The sequence below is a fragment of the Orcinus orca genome, chromosome 9 (assembly GCF_937001465.1).
Source record: "Orcinus orca chromosome 9, mOrcOrc1.1, whole genome shotgun sequence".
Classification (NCBI taxonomy): domain Eukaryota; kingdom Metazoa; phylum Chordata; class Mammalia; order Artiodactyla; family Delphinidae; genus Orcinus; species Orcinus orca.
This window is the reverse complement of record NC_064567.1, coordinates 5,234,105-5,258,668: the sequence shown is the minus strand read 5'-3', so window position 1 is coordinate 5,258,668 and position 24,564 is coordinate 5,234,105. Positions and strand designations below refer to the sequence as shown.

Below are 24,564 nucleotides of genomic sequence, written 5' to 3'. Positions count from 1 at the left end.
CAGTCAAAGATTTTTTTTTTTGCAGTACGTGGGCTTCTCAATGCTGTGGCCTCTCCCGTTGCAGAGCACAGGCTCCGGCCTCCCGGACTGGGGCACGAACCCGTGTCCCCTGCATCGGCAGGCGGACTCTCAACCACTGCGCCACCAGGGAAGCCCAACAGTCAAAGATTTTTACATCAAAGCCAGGCCCCTTCATTTGTGCATCTCCCCATGGTTTAAGCCCCTTGCCGGGACCTTTAGAATGCACATACAGAGAACATATAGATGCAGCTTCATTTTAATTTGAAAGTTCAAACAAATTTGGACAGTAACAACAAGACCTCATTTCAGATACATGGGTAGAAATATGTAAGAATCTCTCTGTGATATTATATGTCCTGGTCTTGATCTAATATTTCTTTATTATTTTAAATTATAAAAGTAATAATACTCAATTTCTTGAGTAATCAGGGCAATATGAATTAAAACCTCAATGAGATATTTCTACATATTTCTACATACATGGCAAAACATTTTTAAAGTCTGATAGGACCATGTGTTGGCAAGCACAGGAAGTCTCAGACACTGGGTGGGAGTGTTAATTGTTACAAACTCACTTTGGAAAACAGTTTGGCAATATCAAGTAATAAAAGACATGAATATCCCATGATCCAGCAATTCCATCCTGTATATACACTACAGAAAGCATGCTTTTGTGCACCAGAACACATGAACAAGAATGTTTATAAACAGCATTGTTTGTGTTAGCCAAAACTGAATACAACCCAAATATTCATCAGGGGTGGAATGAATAAATATGATATGTTTAATGATATAATTCTATATAGCAATGAAAATTAATCAACTTTAAATATACATACAACAGTATAGGTAAATCCTAAAGATATAATGGTGGACAAAAGCAGCCAAACACAATAGAATATATACTGTATTTTTCCATTTCTATAAAGTTAAAAACAGGTAAAAATCAAACCGTGTAATCTATGTGTGGATAATTAGATATCGATACTAGAAAGAAAAGCAAAGAAATGAATACATAATCAGGATAGCACTTCAAACTAAGAGAAAGGGGCTTCCCTGGTGGCGCTAGTGGTTGAGAGTCCGCCTGCCGATGCAGTGGACATGGGTTTGTGCCCCGGTCCAGGAAGATCCCACATGCCGCAGAGCGGCTGGGCCCGTGAGCCATGGCCGCTGAGCCTGCGCGTCCGGAGCCTGTGCTCCATCAACGGGAGAGGCCACAACAGTGAGAGGCCCGCGTACCGCAAAAAAAAAAAAAACAAAAGAAAAAAAACTAAGAGAAAGGATTATGATCAGGAAAGGAAAGGCAAGGGCCTCTGAGATGCTGATTATGTTCTATTTCTTGACTTAGGGTTTCTGGGGTTGATTTTTCAACAATTCACTAAGGTGCACATTTATATTCTATGTGCTTTTTTCGGTATGTTTATTATATTTCCTGATTTTTAAAAAAATATTTTTAAAAAGGTAACGCATACACATTTTTATCTTACAGTATTGAAAAGCATGAAGTGAAAAGTAAACTTTCTAAGCCCGTAGTTTCACTCCTCAGAAGCCACCACTAAATTACTGTCTATAGTTTCCTGTTAACATGCACATACACACGAGTATATATCCTTTTCTTTTACCTAACTCGATTTGAGCAGCAATATTTTGTTGTAATTTTTCCATTTATTAGTATAATTTAAAAACATACTTTCAAAGTCTTTTAAAATCAGAGCAGATAAACATGTCGTCCTTTTAAATATTTCCTTTGAATGGATCTCTTAAAATTGATTCCATTCAGAAATAGCCCCCAGAGATAAACATTCTGATCATCTTGGCTTTTTGTTACTCCTTAACAGTGCCAAAATGAACATCCTTTACATGTATCTCTTTGCACATTTGTGCAGCTATATCTTGAATAAATCTGAAGACATGAACTTGTGGACCATGAGTTAGTGCATCTTAAATCTTGATGAATAATGTCCAAATGGTCCTCAACTATTCCACCCCTAGTTTTAATTAAACTTTGTATTTCTTCTAATCTGATAGGTTAAAAATGATATCTCATTGTTTAAAATTGCATTTCTTTAGTTATGAGAGATTTTAAGCTTTTTTTTTTTTTCTGTGACCAGAGGTCACATTTAAATGGTTGACTTGAACACAGTTAGGACTGAGTAGTTCACTGAATTTCATGGGGGATATAGTTACCAAAAGTTCCATCTAATATAAAAAGCATGTAATGTTTGGCATAAAATCAATGGATTGTATGACACAGCATGTTGGGAAGTTGAGTGAATGTCATTAGGCAAAACAGGCTTTGGACAGGGAGATGTTGGCTAAGGTCTTCTCTGCCTTCACTCCAAAATGAGGACACCCTCCCTCAGGTCCATTCTCTGCACCAATCCCCCCTGGGGAACTAGGAGTGGCAAGACATGATGGCAAAGACCTAAAGATCCCTGGGGAGAATCCAACATGGCATGCCCATACTATGCTATTTGGGTAAGCAAGCTCCTCTCATTCAACAATATTACTATGCTATATACCGGGCACTGGGAATACACAGATGAAAATACAAAGGTTCTGCTTTCAAGGAGGCTTTGGTCTACTTAGAATACCTCTTTTAACATGGCAGAGCTTGAGTCCATTAGACACTCATACTTGGTGCTTCCTTAAATCAAGAACGCAGAAAAGACTTAACCAGGTGTGGTGATAATAATGGCCGACACTGACATGACACCTACTCTGTGCCAGCCTTAGTCTCCTAAGAGCTTTGCACGTATGAAAGTGTTCAGTCCTCACCACAGTCTCATGAGGGTAGCAGCCAAGGTCACATAGCTAATAAATAGCAGAGCCAGAAATTGAAGCCAGGTTGTCTTCCTCCAGAGTCAATTTACCCTTAGCCATCACCAACCCCCATTTCTGAAACCATGGAAGTGTTGATAGGGATTGGGGAGTGAGGGCTTTTGTCCTTGAGTATCATTGAGAGAGTAGGAGAAAGGGGAAACACTACAATAGGCGGCTATGATTCTAGAACTCTTGAGAAGCAGGACTTAGACTTGCTGAGTCCCTCTACGCTACTTTCATCGTGGTCTGTCACAGCACATCCGGTGAATATATGTGGGGTGAGTGAGTCCCAGCTCCTATGTGTGTCTCTGCCCTCCCCATACAGAGGGAAGGTTTTCTGTTGTTGTGTTGTTTTGTTTTAGTTCAGATGAAAATACATACTGCTATGTTAGATATCATGATTTGATTACCAAAGATTTGTCTGGTTTAATGACTCTCTCTTTCCATTTAGGAGCAGGTATTTTTACGAAGACCTAATCTGAAATATCTTGCCTATGGAGATATTAGTGAGCGTGTTGAATTAAGGAAACGATTGGGTTGCAAGTCATTTCAGTGGTATTTGGATACTGTCTTCCCGGAACTGGAGACCTCTTAAGAGAGTCTCATGAAAGGAAAACCAATCATTTTCATGAATAAAGCGTTAAAAATTCCCCTAGTCCTTCAACATGGAGAAGAGAACATGTTTGGAACATCATGAAATTATGTGAACTACAGTAAGAAGTACAACCAGAATGGTCTACAACAGAAGTGCCTTTTCTGCTACTAAATTTCTGGGGTGGCAAGACCTTAAATTAAGCATTAGAAATGCATGTTGTCACACCCTTAAGGCTGTCATAAAATCGATTGAGATAAAGTGTGTTATCTCCAGTTATTTGCCAAGCTCAGTTCGTCCTGGTAGACCGTAAGGACTGCTCAACTCTTGGTCAACTCAATTCCTACTCCAGATAGGTGACCTGGGCTGGTGACCTCCCCAGAAAGACATTCTCAGAGAGCCTTGCTTGGTCCATTCAACTGTATTGAGCTCCTTTCTTGCTGCCAGTGTAGATTCTGGCCTTGACACATTGCTTGGTTGGGTTCCTGAGTTTCTCATGTCCAGTCACTTGCCTGGGTGTCCTGGTCCAGCTCTCCAGGCCAGCCTCCCTGTTTGTTTCTGTTGGCCCTTCAGTTAATTGGAGACATTCCCTCTTCCCTACTTCTGATTTTGCCTTTTTCACGTGTGTTCCCTCCTATGGCTCTGGCCTCAGCTCTCCTGACACTTCTTGGCTTGCGTGCCTTGTTGATAATCTGTGTTCGACATGACTCGAGAAAACTGTTTAGCTGGGATTGGGGAAGAGGTAACCAGGTTCAGTATCCATCCTGTGTGGACACACTCCCAGGTGTCTAAAGTACTTCCATCAGGTTAGAGGGATGGCTGTTGCATTCACCCTGGTGAAGGCAGCTAGAAAAGTGAAAAATATATTTAATTCACAAAACGAAGAGAATGAGAAAATGAGGGAAGGAATACATTGAAAGGAGTAAAAAGGAGGAGGCTTAGGATAGAATCACTAAATCATAGCTTCTGCTGGAGAAAATATAAACTAGTTTTTTACAGCAGAAAACGACTTGACTCATCTATTATGCTCATTTAATCAACAACTGAATGGTCATCTCAGGCCAGGTGTCCTTCTAGGTGCTGGGATGCAGCTGACAATGGGGCAGGTAAACATCCCTCCCTTCATGGAGCTTGTGTTCTTTGAAATAATATATACAATGTAAAGAAAAAAGAACCAGTTTATAATGTCATTATACCCATGTATTTGGCAAAGTACTCTATAAAATCTGTTGCTGGAAAGAGATGGGAAAAACCTGTGCCCAAATATTACAGATGGCCAGGGTAACTTGATTGAGCTTTTAAAAGGTCAATCTGGCAGCACAAAGTAATTGCCACGTGATTAGTATATTCTGGGCCCATGTTTATACCTTAGCTGCTCTAGAAAGTAATAAAAAATTGATTGTAATAAACCTATGAATCCATTAAAATTAGAGTAAAATACAAAATAAAATTTCTGCAGCCGAAGGAAAAAAGAGAATTGTAGTATAAATTCAGAGAATCTTCTTGTTTGGTAAGCATAAAGAAGGATGTAAATATCAGCTTTGCCAAAAGAAAAGTGTTCTTTTTCTTAGAGCCATGGGCCTAATATTCAGTCTTAGTTTTTTAATGTAATTTAGTTCAGGTCCTAGATAGCATGAATAAGTCTTAGAAGCGATGTAGAATGTTGCTTAAACAATCTCCTCTAGAATATTGTTTCAGCTGACTCTGGAATAGAAAACAAATCAGAATCAACATCCAAGTACTTGGTGTGATTGAAAGGAAACCCATACTTGCCCGTAGGTGGCAATTATGGTTTTGTATAGAAATTTTAAAATCTGATTTGTATTCTGGAGCTATTTGAGAAAGTATCTGCTCACCTGCTCAAGGCTTTTCACACAACAGTTTTGGGTATGACCAAACACTTGGACAAGCCTTACATTAGCCAGAGAATTCTGTAAGGAAAGCATACTTTCAGGAATTTATCCTAAGACACACCGAGATGAAATAAAAATAAGAGCTAACAATTACTGAGCTCTCACTATGTTTCATACCCCCTGGTAGGTACTCTGCATAGATTATCTCATGTCATCCACACAACTTTACAAGATAGTTCCTATTGTTATTACCATCTCATAAAACAGAAAACTAAGTTTAAAACTTGTCCAGGGTTAGCGTTGCCAGATTTAGCAAATAAAAGTACAGCATGCCCTGGTAAACTTGAATTTTGGATAAACAATAATATCTTAGTAAAGTATATTCCACATATTCTATGGGACATGCTAGTGAATTTTTTTTTATCTGAAATTCAAATTTTAAGCCTCCTATATTTCCTCTGGCTACTGTATCTAGGGATAGATGAACACAGCCCAAAGACTAGCCTATGCCCAGCCTCAAAGACCCCGGGTTTAGATGCTACACTGCAAAAAGCATATTCATGTCATTCTTTCTAATGGTAAAAAATTGGAGCTAACCCAAAGCTTCAATTTCTGGAATGGTACGACTGTACATTAATTTGGTGGGACAGTATGACCCCATTTAAAATAACAGCTAGAAACAGATCTCCACACCCATCAGAATGGCAAATAAAATGTCTGACACAGACAAGGGTCGGGTGAAAGTGGAGCAATGGCCGGTCTCCTGCACTGACTGCACCTTAGGACACTGATTTCAGACTTTGATGTGTACATAAATCACCTGGCCACGGCGGTAAAACGCATATTTTGATTACTTAAGTACGTCTGGCATGGGGCCTGCCGACTGAAAAAAAATGCATAACCTAAACGTTGAGAATTCTGTTTTATTTGGCAGACAAAACCGAGGACTCAAGCCTGGGACACAGCCTCTCAGGTAGCTCTGCGGGACTGCTCTGAAGAGGTAAGGTGGGGGAGACAGGATAGATAGGAGTTTTCGCAACGAAGATCGGATAGTCTGAACATCAAAGGTTACTGTTAAAGAAAATCAATCAAACGCAAGTTAAGGAATTTAGTGCTTTCCTATACATGGGAATTGCAAGAGCCAGGGCGTACTGAGATCATTTCTTTGCTATGCACCCTAACCAACCAGAGCCAGGATCCTGTTCTTCCCCATCCTGAGTGCACCATTTGGGGGTGGCCACAGTGGCTGGGGGCTTGGCAGCGGACAGCCCGTTTCCACCCTGAGTTACCTCCGGGCGGGCGGGCGGGGGCTGTAATGGCCATGGCCTGATGGCTGCAACATCCTTTGCTTACTGATGGGTGCTGAAGAGTCAGGATTTCTAGCAAGCCCCCCGTGACGCCATGTGCCTTCCTGCGGCTGCTCTGCGGGCGCGCTGTACTTTCCCACCCTTACCACCAACCCGTGAGGTTTTATCACAGTTTCTGCCAAGCCTTGACATTTTAACCTACAGTTCTTTTATCATAAGCGGGGTCGCACATCTTTCAATATGTTTAAGGAATTTGTCTTCAATGAGCCCATTTATGTAAGAGTTAAAAACGCGAAGGCTGCCCGCGACCGACCCCCGAGCCCACCCGCAGGCGCTGGGCCTCGGGAGCGTGTGGAGCCCGGGGGCCGCGACGCGCCCGCAGCGGGCGGTGACGTCACGCGCGGGGCTGGGGCCGCCCGTCACGTGGCCCCGGCGGGCGCGCGCTCGGGCCGAGGGCGCGCGCTCGGGCCGAGGCCGCTGCGCGGGCACTGGGCAAGCGCTGGGGGCGCTGGTGTGCCCGCTGCTGCGCCCGCTGCTGCGCCCGCTGCTGCGTTTGCTTGCCGGCAGCTCCGCCCGCTGCGGCGAATGCGGCTCGGACCCGGGCCGTGGCGGGAGCGAAGATGCCACAGCCCGAGTCCCGAAAGGCCGGGGTCCTGCGCTGCCGGCGTCGGGGTGAGTAGCGGATGGCCCGGCGGCGGCGTGTGAGCCTGCGCGGCCTCCGTCCGTCCCCTCAGCGCCTCAGGCGAGCGGCCGCGGCCCGAGCGCCCGGAGAGTCGGAGGCTTCGCCCCGGGCCGCCGCCCTCAGCGGGGTCTCTGGCCGCTGGCCCGGCGTCCGGGAGTGTGTGGGGCGTTGGCAGAGCCGACGCGGCCCTGGAGGCCGGGGGTGGGCCGTGGAGGCGCCTGGCTCGCGGGGGGCGGCCGCGGGCGGCGTGAGAAAGACCCGCTCCCCCGCCCCACGGCGCTTTTTGCTAAAATGCCCCAGAAAATGGTTGCAGAAATTTTCAAAACGTATAGAAACTAGAGCGAATTGAGTAACCCTTCGCTGCTACCCTGCCCTCAGTTTCCACGGTATTCGGGCAGTGTTCACATTTCCTTAAAGGAATTTTTTTAAATTGTTCTTTTAGTGGTTGGTTTGTGCCGCTCAGGATTTGAGCGGGTCCTTGCGTGGCGTTCGGTGGACGAGCATCTTCAGTTTCCCTTTTCTTTGCAAGGTATTTGTTGAAGAAATTGGGTTATTTGTCTTGCACAATTTCCCAGCCTCTTAAAGTACGTGCCGTTTGGATAAATATAAAAATATCAAGTCTCCACCCTCCAATACTGGTAGATTTCACCGTTTGAGTGATATTAATATGCCCATGATGGAAGAGCTTTGTGTGTTTTTATCATCGAAGAAGATTTGGTCCAGCATTCCTTTTTACTTCGTGCTAGGAAAGCTGTTGGTTGGTTGGTTGGTTTTCCAAATGTAAGATGAAATTATAACTTTGAAATGCTTCTCATATTGCTGTGCGCCAATAAAATATTGTGATGCTACTCTCGTCCCCCAAATAAGAGTTTTAGGCCAGACTTTTTTTTTTTTTAACGACACTCAATTCTTAGCTGTTACCTAGATATCCTAGATACTAGATATATACCGTATGTTAAGGTCTACTCTGCCTTGGGAAAAATCTAAACCAGAAAACCGCTCTCTACCCTTAATGTTATCAGTAGAGCTTTTCAAATTAAACGTCATGAAACAGTAGTCGACACCTCTCCTGCCTCCTCTTGACAATTTCTGTGCTGTTCTTTGCAATTTGAGTTCTATCTTCACTTTTTTTTTTTTTACTCTTTTATTATGGTGGTAAAATACACATACCATGAAGTTGATTGTTCTAAGCATTTTTAAGTGTGCAGCTCAGAGGTACTAAGTACATTCACAGTATTGTGTCACCATCACCGCTATTTCCAAAAGTTTCTCCCTAACCCTAAACACAAACTCTGAAACCATTAAGCGTTAACTCCCCATTTCCCCTCCTCCCAGCCCTTTCTGTCTCTGAATTTGCTTATTCTAGAGGCCTCACAGAATTGGAATCGTACAGTATTTGCCCTTTTGTGTTTGGCTTATTTCATCTCATGTGTTCAAGGTTCATCCATGCCGTAGTGTCTCTCAGACTTCATTCTTGGGTATGGCTGGCTAATACTCTGCCGAGTGGCTGTAGCACAGTTTGTTTATCCATTCATCCGTTGATGGACACTAGGTTGTTGCTGTTTTTTGGCTGCTGTGAATAACACTGCTGTTTACATGTGTCTGGGTGAGTCTAACTGGCCTCCCTGGCTCTAGATTTTTTTTTTTTTTCTCTGTCCCAAACCATTTTACACACTGTTCCTAGAATTTTCTTCCTAAGGTGTATTTGCTTAAAGACATGAGTTAGCTTCCTTTTGCATATTCTTATGCAAAGTTAATTCTCATCCTCAGGGTCATAGCCCCAGCCTGTCCTCATAGAATTAATCACCTTCCACTAGCCTTAACCAGCTGTGTGTATTCATTATAGCCAACCTTCCTACTTGGTATTCTGTTTGGAAAACTAAAAACAAATGTTGCAGTTTCTCAAGACTTCAGCTTTCCGCTTGAGATATTTCAGTTTTTGGCCATTGAAGTCTTAAAGTCAAACTTAAATCTTAACTTCTATAAGGCATTTCCTTCAAGTTTTTCATATAAAATTAATTTGGCCTTTGTACTTATTTGTATATACTGTGATTTATTTATATATTATGGATTTTTTTAGAGTTTGCTTTAGGATATACCCAGTTTTTCACTTGATTTATTATTTCTTTAGGATTTTTATTCTTAGAGAAAGTGGGATTACTGACCAAAGTGTATAAAGGATTTTAAGGCTCCTATGCCATTGTTAAACTGCTTTTTAAAAAGGCCCTGCAATTTATAACTTTCATCACGGATAACTGTATCATTTAACTACATGTACTTCAGTGAGTACTGAAAATGTTGCTAATTTGAGTTAGAAAATAGTACCTTATTTTTATTTGCATGTCTTTACTAATTATTGAGACTGAAGACTTTTTCCTGTGTATTTCCAAGTTCATCCAGGTTGTTTCATTGATCCATACAGCTGACCTCGAACAACACAGATTTGAACTGCACAGGTCCATTTATACGCAGATTTTTTGGTCAACAGTAAATACTACGGTACAACAAGATCTGTGATTGGTCAGATCCTCTGATACGGAAGGCCTACTGTCTAAGCAGATTTTCAACTGCGTGGAGGGTTGTTCCTCCCTGCCGTATCGTTCAAGGGTCAGCTGTAGTTGGAAAAATGCTATATGTAGAGTCCCAGCCCCAGCATTACAGAACAGAACAGAGTTTCTCAAACTTGGCATTGTTGACATTTTGAGCCAGATAATTCTTCATTGCTGGGGACTGTCCTCTGCATTGTAGGATGTTTAGCAGCATCCCTGGCCTCTACCCACCGCATGTTAGTAGGATCCCCCAATCTGTGACAACCAAAAATATTTCTGGACATTCCCAAAAGACCCCGGTGGTGTCCCGGTTTTCCCAGACATTGCCAAATATCTCAGGCTCTGGTTGAGAGCCACTGGAGTATAGAGAGTGGACTTAGAGCTAGGAGACTAACTTCACTGGTACAATTCACCCTTCTGATACTCTGCATCTATACACAGCCTACAACGTGCATTTCCATGTGAACATTCTGTTATCTACAGACTAAATTTTTAAGTTGATCTCCTATGAATCTTCTGTTAAATAATAAGGAGGAAGCAGAAGTGAGGAGAAAATACTTAATATATACAAATACACACAAAACTCATAAGGACAGACTACTAGAATCTGTGTCCATGGACCAAAATTAGTGGAGAACTTAGTCGTGTAAGCACATTATAACCCCTAGAAACCAACATACATACAGAACCCAAAACGGTAGTGTAAAGGTCAAAGGAGCGTTTGTTTGTTGGGTTACATCTACACACACACACACACACACACACACACACACATACACACACACATATACATATATACACACACACCCATTTATATATAAACACATTTATATATATACACTTATTTTATATATATTTAAAAGGTTTACTATGGAAAATTTCAGACATGAAGAAAATTAATAGATTTTAAATAACCTATTAATGCTCAGTCTTTTTCCATCTGTAATCCCTATCACTATGAACTCATGGATATTTATCTTATACTTTGGGTTATAATGCAATACCACTTTAGTTTTTGCTCAAATTGTGTTAGCTATGGCCATTGTAAGCTCTTTCAGCTGGTTCCACCTGTTCCTTTGACACACCCCCATCATTGTGGGTTTCTTCTTTTTTTTTTTTTTGTGGTACTTCCTTACTTTCTGGCACTACAAGGTACTTCAGGCTCATCTGGTATATTTCCTTTCCCTGTCCTAGAGTCAGTCATTTCTTCAAGGAGCTTTGGTTCTTTTTATTGGAGAATGCTGTTAGAAACCAAGATTTGGGGGACATCACTGGTGGTGCAGTGATTAAGAATCCGCCTGCCAGGGCTTCCCTGGTGGTGCAGTGGTTGAGAGTCCGCCTGCCGATGCAGGGGACACGGGTTCGTGCCCTGGTCCGGGAGGATCCCACGTGCCGCGGAGTGGCTGGGTCCGTGGGCCATGGCCGCTGAGCCTGTGCGTCCGGAGCCTGTGCTCCGCAACGGGAGAGGCCACAACAGTGAGAGGCCCACGTACCACACACACACACACACACACACACACACACACACACAAAAAGAATCCGCCTGCCAATTCAGAGCAACTAAGCCCATGTGCCACAACTACTGAGCCTACGCTCTAGGGCCGGCAAGCCACAACTACTGAGCCCACATGCCACAACTACCAAAGCCTGTGCACCTAGAGCCCATGCTCTGCAACAAGAGAAGCCACTGTGATGAGAAGCCCGTGCACCACAAAGAAGAGTAAACCCTGCTCGCTGCAACTAGAGAAAGCCCACACTCAGCAACGAAGACCCAACACAGCCAAAAATAAATAAATAAATAAAATTTATTAAAAAATACCCCAAGATTTGGGCACTAGGTATGCTTGTTGTCACTTGGGGTGTCATTCTTCTAGGCCCTCTCATCTGACAAGCAAGGAAATATATATGTACATATATGGAAATATATGTGTAACCATCTGTATCTAAAGCTAACATGTTAAGCTAAACATGGGTTCATACTCATGTCTTGAAATCGAATCCATTTCAATGCTATAAATTTCCTTCTAATCACTACTTTTGCTGCATCCCACAAATTTTAGTAAGCTGTATTTTCATTTTCATTTAGTTCAAAATATTTTAAAATTTCTCTTGAGACTTTAATTTCCAGATATCTGGGTTTTGTTTTTTTTTTAACCTTTCTGTTACTGATTTCTAGTTTAATTCCACTGTGTCTAAGAACATACTTTGTATGGTTTCTGTTCCTTTAAATCTGTTAAAGTGTGTTTTATGGCCCAGAATATGGTCTACATTGGTGAATGTGGGCTAGAGAAGAATATGTTTTCAGCTGTTGTTGGATGGAGTTTTCTTTAAATGTCAGATCAAGTTGATTGATGTGCTGCTCAGGTCATCTATTTCCTTATTGATTTTCTGTCTGCTCGATCTGTCAATTACTGACAGTGTTGTTGAAAGTCTTTAACTATAATAGTGGATTTATCTCCTCTTTTCATTTTTCTCAGGTTTTGCTTCATGTGTTTTGATACCCTCTCATTCGTTAGGTGTAAACAAGTACAAGATTGTTATGTCTTCTTGGAGAATTGACCTCTTTATTATCACATAATAAATTCCTAATTACCTGACAAAGTCTGCTTTGTCTGAAGTTAATATAGTTACTTCAGCTTTCTTTTGGTTAGTGTTAGCATGGTATAGCTTTCCATCCTTTACTTTTAACATATATAAATTTTTATATTTAAAGTTTGTTGCTTGTAGACAACTTATAGTTGGATCTTGTTTTGTCCACTGTGACTCTCTCTCTTTTGATATTGTATTTTTTAGACCATTCACATTTGAAGTGATTATTGATATAGTTGAGTAACTATCTTCCATGTTTGTAACTATTTTGTATTCATTGCTTTTTTCTGTTTCCTTTTAATTGGGCATTCTATATGATTCATCTCTATCTCCTCTCTTAGAATGTATTAGTTTTCTGTTGCTGCTGTAACAAAAGAACACAAACTCAGTGGTGTAAAACAACACAATTTCTTTTACAGTTCTGTAGGTCAGAGGTTTGAAATGGGTCTCAGTGGGCTAAGCTCAAGGTGTGGGCAAGGCTATGTTACTTTCTGGAGGCTCTAAGGGAGAATCAATTTCCTTGCCCTTTTAAATTTCTAGAAGCCACCCACAGTCCTTGACTCGAGGCCTTCTTCCTCTATCTTTGAAGCCAGCAGTAGTGGGCCCAGTAGATTGCATCATTCTTATCTCCTCTTTTGTCTTCCTCTTCCATACTTAAGGACTCTGTGATTACCTCCGGCCCACCTGCATAATCCCGAATAATCTCTGTATTTTAAGGTCAGGTGATTAGCAACCTTATTCTGTCTGCTGCCTTAATCTGCGGATTAGAATGTGGATATTCCTGGGGGGCTACTATTCTGCCTACCACATAGCATATCAATTATACATATTTAAAAATTTTTTTGGTGATTGCCCTGGAGTTTACAGTATGCATTTTAAATTAACCTGAATCTGCCTTAAAGTAACACCATATTGCTTGATGTGTCATATAGATACCTTGTTAATAGCATAATCCCAATTTGTGCTTCCCACCGCTGTGACCTTGCTGTCACTCATTCACTTACCAGTGTGCTATGATCATCTAATACATTGTTACTATTATTACTTTAAACAAATGGTTGTTTTTTAGGTCAGTTAAGAATAAAAAAATAAAGGATTTTATCTTCATTTTATTTATTCCTTCTCTGATGCTCTTCTTTATGTAGATCCAGGTTTCTGACCTGTATCATTTTCCTTCTGCTTGAAGAATTTTTTTTTTTAACATTTCTTGCAGGACAGGTCTACTGGCGATGAATTCCTCAGTTTTTTTGGTCTGAAAAAGCCTTCATTTCTCCTTCACTTTTGAGTTATAATATCGAGGGATATGGAATTCTAAAGTGGTGGTGGGGTTTCTTCCTTACTTTAAATATTTCACTCTGCTCTCTTCTTGCTTGCATGATTTCTGATGAGAAGTCCACTGTAATTCTTACTCTTTCCTCTGTAGTTAGGGTGTTTTTCACTCTCTGTAACTTTTTTGAAGATTTTTTTGTCTTTTGATTTTCTGAATATGGTATACCTACATGAGGGTTTTTGAGGGTATTTAATCTGTTTGGTGTTCTCTCAGCTTCCTGGGGTCTGTCATTAATTTTGGAAAGTTCTTGGCCATTATTTAAAATATTTCTTCTATTGCCTTTTCTTTTTCTTCTCCTTCTGATATTCTAATGGTATATGTTATACTTTCTGAAATTGTCCCACAGTTTCTGGATGTCCTGTTTTTTCCATTCTTTTTCCTCTTTGCATTTCAGTTTGCAGAGTGTCTGTTGACCTATATTCAAGCTCACTGCTTCTTTCTTTGGCTGTATGGAGTCTCTGATGAGCCCGTGGAAAGGGCTTTTACAATGCTCTTGGTTTTTAGCATTTCCTTTTGATTGTTTCTTACAGTTTCCATCTGTTTACATTATCCTTCTGAAAGCGTGCACCTCAGATTGGGACTGGAACCCACATGCTGGGACTCGAATCCAGACTGGGAGTTGAACCCACGTGCCCGGGACTCGAACCCAGCCAAAACCCACAGTCTTCCAACTGAGATCACACACCTGGTTTCAGGACTTAATGAAGCTCAGGTTATTGATGTCTCATCGCAGAAAGAATTCAGTGAGAGACAAAGAGATAAGTAAGAAGTGGATTTATTTAGAGAGAAACACACTCCACAGAGTGTGGGCCATCTCAGAAGGTGAGAAAGGCACCAGGGTATGGGAGTGGGTAATTTCATAGGCTAATGAGGGGGAGGAGCATTCCAGCTATTTTAGGAAGAGGTGGGGATTTCCAGGAACTGGGCCACTGCCCACTTTTTGATCCTTATGGTCAGTCTTGGAACTGTCATGGCGCCTGTGGGTGTGTCATTTAGCTTGCTGATGTGAGCATATACTGAGGCTCAAGGTCTAGTGGAAAAAGTCGACTTGTTTGCCATCTTGGACCCATTTGGTTCTAATCAGTTTATGTCATGTCCTTAGGTTATGTCATTCTTTCAGAGGTTGTGCCCTGCCTCCTTCCTGCCTGTTTCACTTCTGTTCTTTGCATGTTGTCTTTTTCCATTAGAGCCCTTAACATATTAATTACAGATATTTCAAAATCTGTCTGATAATCCCAAAATCTGTGTCATCTGAGTCTGGTTCTAATGATTGCTTTGTCTTGTCAGACTGTTTTCTCTTTTATTATGCCTTGCATTTTTTAGTTGTTTTTGCTTTTGAAAGACTGACATGTATCAGGTAATAGGAACTAATAGGGGTTTGGCAGTGTTTAATGTTTGCTGTAGCTACAGGTGCCAGAGGCTTCAAATTCTTCTAGTGCCCTTGTTTATATCTGCCCTCTTGACTTTGGGGTTTTCTAAGCACTGTTCCCCAGAGAGAGTCTGTGTCTTGCATCTCTTTCAGCTGTAACTCACCGGTATTTGGAGCCCTGCTGGTGTGATGGTAAAAAGTGTCAGGGAGGGTAAGAGTTCTGCAATCTTCCAATTAAATCTCAGCCTATGTCTGTGACCTTCACAAGTGTTCTCCATTGCTGTAACTTTTTTCCTCCCTGTAACGTACTCCCTTCCCTAGCTGCAGAGTTCCCAGTCTATTTTCTGGAAGCCTTCACCTTTGTTGACTACGTTTCCCCCCTTAGGTTTGGCTGGAAGGCTTGGAGGGGCTGGAGTGGGAGGAATGCTCTTTCCTTCTTTCTTTTTTTTTTTTTATAACCAGGTTCTTTATTTTGAATTTCAAAGGTTTAATATTCCATTTATACCCCATTTCTCTTTAATTTCCTTAACTTGCCACATGCCCTTTCCCGTTTTGACATTCTAAATAATTCAAGCTATTTTGTAGAATATGAATAGCACATCTCAAATGCCTTTGATTGGAAGACGTTCAGTTCAGCCAACACTTATTCATCACCTGGGTGCCAAGCCCTGTGTGAGGCACCTGGTCTGCATAGTTCTTCCCTTTATTTTCAGTTGTCAAAGGAGTCACTTCATCTGTGGTGCTTCGATAGGCTAAAGTCAGCATTTGAAGGAAACAGGCAAAGATCCGAGTTTCAAGTCCTTTGAATGAAGTTGTGAGCAGCTGCCATGTAGCAAGTGTTGGCTAGATGCAGAATCTTCCCTCCAGGAACTTCATTCAACTGCCACTTAAAGCACCTTTAACTTTTCAGAGTAAAATGCTGAGGAATGCCTTTTCTTAATCTGGAGAAAGCTCTGGCAGTCTTTTCCCCTGGAGCATATGCCTTTGTTAGGAAGGAAACTCTGGGCTTGTTTCATGTTTTGCAGTGATTACTCCTCCCCTCCCTGCTGTGGTCACGAGGGGAATCTTTCTGGGGCCTTCACCTTCACAGTGCAGACTTGGTGGGATTCCTGGAGGTAAAGCCCACAAAAGTGTGGACCCCACCCCCACCAAAAAAAAACCCAAAAACAATCTGCATCCCTGCAGTTTTTCACTTTCACGCCAGTTCGCACTTAGTCTCCAGCACCAGTTTATAGCTCCTGCAGCTTCTGCTCCAGGTAAGCAGATCTCAGCTGTGTCTCCAGGTTTTGGTTGGTAGTTTGTCCCGTAACCTTAGTTCTCTGACGGGTTCAAAAGTGTCATTGATTTTCAGCTTGTTCTTGTAAGGATGGAAGTGATGCCTTCTAAGCCCTTTTCATGTTGGAGCTGAAAGCATGCTTTTTAACTTAGACTTTATGACTTATCATCTTGAGTGAACTACATACATACATAGGTTCAGGACAGCTGGTGTTGTATCTAGAGTTGATTATGTAGGCTAAATCTGATACTTCATAGTTATCAGCTGATTAACAATGATTTCAAGCTACATTTCCTGATAGCTCTTGATTTCCTTAGAAAAGCTTATCACTTTGAAATGTTCTTTTTTTGCAAGTATAAAAATATCTTGTAACTCTTCAGAGAAGCTTTTTGTATGCATTATTTTGTACTTTATAGTCAACAAAAGCTATAGAAGCTCAGTCTTTATTAAATTTTCTATTTAGAAATAAAAAATTAGTACATGTAAGAATTTGGCAAATTGTCCCTTATCTGCAGAAACCTGATTCTGTTAGTTTGAGTTCCTCCCTGAAGCAAATCCTGAGATATAAATTCAAATCCAAATTGTTTGTGAGTGATCCCAGGACACACCAGTATGGGAATGAGGAAGCAAGAGGGAGGAAAGTCAGCCAGTAAAGGGCATGTTTTTAAACCAGTTTCCGCTGTGGGCAGTTAAAGCTTAATCATGCTGGGGGAACACTGGGAGCTCATGTAGAATTGCAGGTGGAGAGTTACCTGATGGGGAGAGTGGGAAGGAGCTGGCCTGTTTTACCAGTCCGCTGTTGAGGGCTGCCCTTTGGGAGGGACACATTGCCCCATGTTTGTGGGCCCACCCTGCAGGCGGGCAGATGGGCTCCAGAGGCCGGAGCTGCAGGTGCTGGTAGTTGGAAGTCAGACCTACCTGTGCAGGTTGGTAAGGCTCGAGAGGATGGGCAAATGACTTTGTCTGCTGTACTGATTTCCTACAGCGTGATTCAACAGGATGAGCTAGGGTGGAAATTGGTTGTTTGCCAGTTAGAGTTGTTAGCCTTCTAAACCTCTTGAGGTGGTAGATTGCATTCAGAAATGAGTTTTCTGAAAAAGGCCGAAGATTCTGTCACATTATGATTTGCTGAGGGTCTCTTTTTGGTAGTACCTAGCCTGTTCACTTTGAAATACAAAAGCAGGGAATTCCCTGGGAGGTCCATTGGTTAGGACTCCATGCTTTCACTGCTGAGGGCCCGGGTTCAGTTGCTGGTTGGGGAACTAAGATCCCATAAGCTGCGTGGTGTGGCCAAAAGAAAATAATTGAAAAAAAATTGAAAAAAACCCCAAAAGCAACAGTTTAGAACATAACCCTTGTGCTTGTGCTTCTGGTAATGGCAGACTGGGTAACTTCATTCAAGCTAGTTGATGCTCCTGAAAAGTCTGAGAATTTACAAAATAGTAAAGAATTACTGGGCTAAGATTTTAGGAGATGATAGAAATCCAGAGAGGTGAACTTCTTGCTTGGGAGGAGAATTACTGATATCTTGAGTCTTGTGGGAAACATAAATTTATGTTAAAAAAATCACTGGATGATACATTTTTTAAAGAGTGGCAAATAGGAAATCACTGGTCTGTTCCTTGCCAGGTGGTATTACAAAGTGATTAAGGACACAGGGCAGACATCAGATCACCGGGATTCAAATCCAGTTTCTCCCCTTACTAGCTCTGTATGCGTAAAGCACGTTACTTAATTTCTCTAAAATTAAGAGGGAAAAAGATAAGCATTGTTCTTTCCCTATCTATTATATTTTACACCGTGGACTAGTATTTTGCTCTATTTTTGTTAGTCTTAATTTGCATATTTGACTAATGTACATAAACCACTTTGTTGGCACTGTATACCCCAAGAGGCTCGTGACGTGCTAGCAGAATAAAACACTCAATAGCCATGGTGTAAGGATAGTCAGCTCCGCTAGTATGTCTTTGGACCCTAGGACAAAGCTGGCTGTAGGAGGCCATGTTGACCGTGGATGTATGTATGCTGTCTGTATTGTGTGTGTTTGGATATTTCAGAACACTTATTTCTAGCAACCATTTTTTTTTCTTGTTCATTTATTTCATCTTTATCTGATGTACTTTTGGTTTAATCCCCCTTTTTATGGGCAGAAAGGGAACAAGAAATAACAGTTTTATAGTTTGGGGGGTTGTGTTTATGTACTCTTCATTTTATGCGCCTCTGTCAGAAGTTGCAGTCTGGAGGCTGGTCAACAGCTTTTGCAGTTTTTGAGTTTGAATTGCTTCAGGTGGGGGACATGCCCCGCCACTTGCCACCACGCTTATGTTTTTTCTCTCTTGCTTCTTTTATCTACTTGGCTTCTGACTACAGATGTACATGTTTTTGCGCAGGCCCTTATGAGGCTGTGGTCACTTTCTCCTTATTTGCTTCCATAGGTCTTAACCGGGGAGAGCTGCTACTTTCTACTTATAGTCAGCCTCTACCAGCCCATATTCACTGACCAAACAGGTGTCCTGAGTTTGGATATTTTAAGTACTTTGTCATATTGTCTATCCTTTTAATTTTCTTTTCTTTAGTGTTTAATTAAATTTGCTTCTACCTCCAGTCAACATTACCATGTGGTTTTCATCTGCATTTGAGGTATAATATATAGACAGTTACATGTATTTATGCTTCTTGATTTTCTTATAGAGAGGAGATTCATAAATATCAGAGGTCAAAGGATTGTTCTCAGGGAGCATATGATGTCTGGAATTTGCTCTGAACCTTTCCTAATTCAGTAATCGCCTTATTTATAATTATGAACTATATTTCCTTCTAGTCTTCAGAGTAGATAAGGAATGAGAAAGAATCATGTGTACTTTTGTGTTGTCATTACCTGGTAATTTCACAGGGTATGTAGGAAGGGCAGTGTTGTAAATCAGTATTTGTCCTTACATGACTACAGCTGAGTTAAAATATCAACGTGTCTCTCTCAAGGAAAAAGCTAACAAATGTTTGCTGTTTGACCCTTTGGAATATAGAGTATACTGATCAGAAAGCAGCTAGAAACTACTGAAAGGTAAATACTTCACATTTAAAGAGAGACATTTTAAACTTCATTAAATGTTATGAAAATTATTTTGTACGGAAGGAAAATGGGGGCTGTCCCGTTCAGTTAAACTGAATTGTCTCATTAGCCTTGTAGTAAAAAAAAAAAAAAAGATGGATATTCAAAGAGGCATGCTAATTTCAGACTAGATAATGTTTTATAGAGAAAAACCAGTTTTTCAAATCATGCTTTTAGAATATTTGTTTAGTGTCCAAATTTTATTCTCAAATTTTTGACAAATTAATGGAATTAAAATATATCTTTAAGTATGCTAAAATCCCTTTGCTTCTGAGGTTAAAAGGCCATATGTTTCGTTTGAAGCCTTCTACTATTTAATCGTCTCCAAATTTGTTCTTACATTTTTAAGTTAGGAAAGGCAGTTTTTTCCTAAGAAAATTTTTACCCTGATTATTAAAAAAATACATATTCTTTGTATTTCTTTTTAAATGAAGAAAAATAGAACATTATCCATAATGCTGCTAATCATAATCTATTAAATTTATTTTTCAGTAACTGCAAATAGCAGTATAACATTTTATGGCTAGTGTAGAAAGATTAAAAACAGCTGGTAGAATTTACAGCAAAACAATAGTGGTGAGATTTCAGGGGTTTTTTAATTTTTAACTTTTGGCTCATCTGCACTGTGATGAGAAAAACAACTTTTGAGGAAAACAACTTGTTTTTCTGAGTTGCTGCGTAGGCATTTTACACTATGATAACTCTACTCACACCTGGAGTTTAGACATTCAGATCAGGGCTTGAGTTTAGGGTGCCTGTCCTAAGTTCCCACTTTGCCTTTCCCCAGGGCATCTTTTTATTTTTATTTTTTGGCTGTGTTGGGTCTTCGTTGCTGTGCGCTGGCTTCTCCTTATGCTGGCTTCTCTTGTTGTGGAGCACGGGCTCTAGGCGTGTGGGCTTCAGTAGTTGTGGTGCACGGGCTTAGTTGCTCCGCGGCATGTGGCATCTTCTCGGACCAGGGCTCGAACCCCTGCATTGGCAGGCGGATCATTAACCACTGCGCCACCAGGGAGGTCCCCTCACTCAGCATTTTAAATTCAATACACCAGCTCCGGCTTCTCAACACATGTATCTTCTGATTTTTTAGCATAATAGCAGAACTTAAAGTGTCAATCCCTGGCACCTTACATGGTGTCTGGCATGTAAAGCTCCTACTGTGTTCCCAGTGTTAACCTTTTCTTTAGGATTATTTAATGATTTTCAGAAGAAAAATGTTGGATCATTTAGTACATTTAATAGGCTATGATTGGAAAATTAATGGAATGATTTTAAGTATCTGTAGAGTGACACTGTAAAATAGGCATTGTCTTAGTGAACTGTACATAATCTAACTACTTTGTGGAGCGTAACTGAGTAGCAGTGGGTATGTACTGTGTTCTTTGTTACTAGAAGATGACTGTGAAAAGCATCTCAAAATGGGTCTTCTTAGCTTCAACTATTGTGCTATTGAGAAATACCCTTCACTCTGATCTGATAATGATGCAGGAATTTAACTTCAGTGAGATCTCATGAGATTTTAGACCTTTGTGACAGAGCATTTTAGACCTTTGTGACAGAGCATTTTTGGTGTAACAGTAGATGCTGATGGTAGCAAAAAAAGCCTTGGGTTTTGAACAGCCACTATGGAAAACAGTGTGGAGGTTCCTCAAAAAATTAAAAATAGAGCCACCATACGATCCAGAAAATCCACTCCTGGGTATTTTTCTGAAGAAAACATAAAACACTAATTTGAAAAGATGTATGCACCCCTGTGTTCATTGCAACATTATTTATAATAGCCAAGAAATGGAAGCAACCTATGTATCCACTGATAGATAAATCCATAAAGAAGATGTGATACACACACACACACACACACACACACACACACAAAATGGAATATTATTCAGCTATTAAAAAACAATGGAACCTTGCTGTTTGTGACAACGTGGATGGACCTACAGGGTATTATGCTAAGTGAAATAAGTCAAAGAAAGATTTCACTTATATGTGGAATCTAAAAAAGAAAACAGGGCTTCCCTGGTGGCACAGTGGTTGAGAGTCCGCCTGCCGATGCAGGGGACGCGGGTTCGGGCCCCGGTCCGGGAAGATCCCACATGCCGCGGAGCGGCTGGGCCCGTGAGCCATGGCCGCTGAGCCTGCACGTCTGGAGCCTGTGCTCCGCGACGGGAGAGGCCACAACAGAAACAGACTCATAGATACAGAAAAACTGGTAATTGCCAGAGAGGATGGGGGGTGGGGGAATGCATGAAATAGGTAAGGAAATTAAGAGGTACAGACTTCCAGTTATAAAATAAATAAGTCACCGGGATGCAATGTACAGCATAAGAAATATAGTCAATAGTGTTGTAATAACTTTGTGGTGACAGATGATAACTTATCATGGTGATCATTTTGTAAGGTATAAAAATACCGAATCACTCTGTTGTATACCTGAGACTAATATAATATTATAAGTCAGTTATAGTTCAATAAAAAAAATGACAATGAAACTGTCTATGTAAACTGCTTAGCTGTCTTCCTCCTCTCCTCCTCTTCCTTCAGAGTAAACATTGATTTCCCAGGATGTGCTCTGCTTACATATTATACTCTTGTCTAAGATTTCTTGTTGCACAGAATCTAAACAGTGTCCTGTAACTTCTTTTGGAACAGAAATACACCTTAAAAATTATATAGTTATTTGTTAATTGTTAACACTAGATACTGTGCTAAACATAATGGGTTTGGAAAGATGGGAATGATCCTGTCCTTAAGGGGGTTTGCTTATAGTAAGTATAACAATGCTTGTACTATAGGCAAATTGTTCATTGGTGTATCTCCAGTCCGCGTATCTGGAAAGGATTCTTCTGTCGTTAACTGTCCCTCTCCAGAATCTGAGTGTTGGCGTCTCATTTTCCAACCACGACATTCAGTCTTTCCAGGTCACTCTCTTTGGTAACATAACTCCAGCAATCATTCAACCACACCGGAATCTCTGATCATTGGCCCATCCACATTTTTTCATCCTGCTTCATTCTTCCTTATCCTCTCATTTCTCCTTGTCTGGCTTAAATCTGTGGTTTGTCATTCTAATCAGCACATTGCATATACCTTTCCGCATTCTTCTTCTCCTGTACCTCCCTGGCAAAACCCTGACTCTTAGCTTACAAGGCACCTGTTCCTGAGCCGCTCCCAGACCATGGCTAGAGAAAACATGAAACTATACCATCTTGTCTCACTGCAAATTCATGTAAACAGGTGGTTAGTCTTTTATTCATTTAAGTTTTAAAAAATATATTACATTGATATCTAACTGCTGAAGTTTTCGCTTTATTAACTATTTAAGTTTATGATTGAAAGTGTTTGGTTACTAGTTGTTTTGTATTAACTAACCTTAAATATTTGCTTTGACCCTCCTTTTAAAGGTTTTCATGTCTTGGATGTTGAAGCCATGGGTATATAGAAAGAATGGCAAACAGTACGAAGCAAAAAGACTTTATTGTGTAGATGCTGGATTCATTATTTGTTAGCATAGATTAGATTAAATTTTCAGCCTTTTGATTTTTGTTTGGATGTTTTAATTTCTTAAGCAGTTAGGGACCTGTTACTTTATTATATAACAGGCATCTGATTGGTTTCCACTTTTTTTATATTTGGTTGTTAACTTCTTGACCTGTGTCTAAAGGACTTCTGAAGTCTTTTGCTTCTGAAGATTTATGATTACTTATATTTAAAAAATGACCTGATTTTGTAAATTCCTCTCATTTTTATAGGTTCCTTAATTTAGTATAATGATTCACTACATAAAACAATTTCTCTAAAAAAATTACCATAATATGGCTTGAAAAAAATAATAATTTTTACCTGATAGAATTGTTGAAAGTTAATACATTTTACAGTTCAGGACAAGGACTCTTGATGTTGAGCTGTTGTGGAGAGGATGAGCTGGGGGTGTTCCGTGAAGAATCTGGACAGAGTTGGCCAAATCTTATGGGTGAGGTCTTCAGGATAAAACTTTTTCATTTTGCCCATAAGTGCTGGCAGCCAAGAGGTAGCCTAACATCATGCAGTGAACAAAATAGAAAGTAGCCTCCTGTTTTATCACAAAGAGCTTTATTTAATTTGTGAAATTGGACAGTGAGAGCCTGTTGTTTTTTGTACCTTTTCTAATAATAATTATGGCTATCGTCCTGCCCAGTTGTCATACTGTTGTTGACATAAAGTAGTCATGATCTCCACGTGTAGCATTAAGGTATTGCTTGGCTCAAACAGGATAGTAAACATTTGTTTTGAAATCCCGTATTTTACAAGCATATTGATAACCATATTACAGTAATCTTTTCTTTAATTTCAATAAATATTTATTAAATGTTTACTATGTGCCAGATTTTGTTATAAGTTCAGGGGATACTGTAGGAAATAAAACAGACAAAAAACTTGCTCTGATGAAGCCTACATTCTAGCGGGGGGGGGATAGATAATAAATAATAAATGTAATGAACAAGGAGTTAATGTAGTATGTAAGAAGGTGGTAAGCTGCATGGAGTAGGGAAGATGGGAAGTGCTGGTGTTTGGCAGTTGAGTTGCAGTTTTAAATATGGTAGTCTAGATGGAACTTTGTTGAGAAGGTAATATTTGAGCAAAGATTCAATAGAGGTGAACTTAGCTGGGGTGAAAAGTATTCTAGGCAGAGGGAAGAACCAACGCATAATCCCTAATACATTTAGCGACGTATAAGGAGACCAGTTTCTAGGATGAAATAAATGAGGAGGGAAGTAGTCGGAGATATAGTCAGACTATTAAGGACTTGTAGGTCATTGTAAGGAACAGATGGTCACAAATACGTTTAATATTATATTTTAAATTTAGACCTAATGAGGAGGAAAAAGTTAACATGTGTTGAATTTGTCCTATATTCTTTCATTCTGTAGATATTTTCCAGCATCTTCTATGTGCCATTTATTGTGGCACTATGCTAAGTGAAGGGAGTACAGTGAGCAAAGAAACAGCCACAAAAGGTAGCCACAGTTTTTATGGAGATTATCTTGGTCCCGTGCAAATCAGTGTTTGTGTGCTAACCATTGT

At 40.5% G+C, this 24,564-nt stretch overlaps 3 protein-coding genes across 13 annotated transcripts in view; all 3 read left to right on the top strand.

Moving 5' to 3' along the window:
• Positions 1-3,585, top strand: part of GALNTL5 (polypeptide N-acetylgalactosaminyltransferase like 5) — a 125,660-nt gene extending 122,075 nt beyond the window's left edge. For all 6 annotated transcript variants that reach the window (XM_049715175.1, XM_033408370.2, XM_033408368.2 and 3 more), the window contains one exon: positions 3,296-3,585. In XM_049715175.1, coding sequence (XP_049571132.1) covers positions 3,296-3,439 — 144 coding nt within the window. In that variant the 3' untranslated portion in view covers positions 3,440-3,585. The remainder of the gene's footprint in view (positions 1-3,295) is intronic.
• A 554-nt stretch (positions 3,586-4,139) lies between these two features.
• Positions 4,140-7,529, top strand: LOC125965444 (uncharacterized). Its single transcript, XM_049714993.1, has 3 exons — positions 4,140-4,178; positions 6,928-7,268; positions 7,331-7,529. Exons 1-3 carry the CDS (start codon positions 4,140-4,142, stop codon positions 7,527-7,529), a joined length of 579 nt encoding a protein of 192 aa, XP_049570950.1.
• The window catches only part of GALNT11 (polypeptide N-acetylgalactosaminyltransferase 11), a 54,712-nt gene continuing 37,231 nt past the window's right edge, over positions 7,084-24,564 (top strand). For 2 of the 6 annotated variants that reach the window (XM_033408360.2, XM_033408359.2), the window contains exon 1: positions 7,087-7,268. The gene's annotated coding sequence lies outside the window, so the exon portion shown is untranslated. Of the gene's footprint in view, positions 7,269-7,660; positions 7,808-24,564 lie in introns of those variants that run through there. The other 4 variants (XM_033408361.2, XM_033408358.2, XM_004281219.4 and 1 more) reach the window with 4 other exon arrangements.

Excerpts from the sequence above, each read along its gene's own strand:
- LOC125965444 (XM_049714993.1), top strand. The coding sequence starts at position 4,140 with ATGACTCGAGAAAACTGTTTAGCTGGGATTGGGGAAGAG. Across the intron at positions 4,179-6,927 it reads TAGCTGGGATTGGGGAAGAG|GCGCTGGGCCTCGGGAGCGT; the intron begins GTAACCAGGTTC and ends GCCCACCCGCAG. Across the intron at positions 7,269-7,330 it reads CCTGCGCTGCCGGCGTCGGG|CGCCTCAGGCGAGCGGCCGC; the intron begins GTGAGTAGCGGA and ends CCGTCCCCTCAG.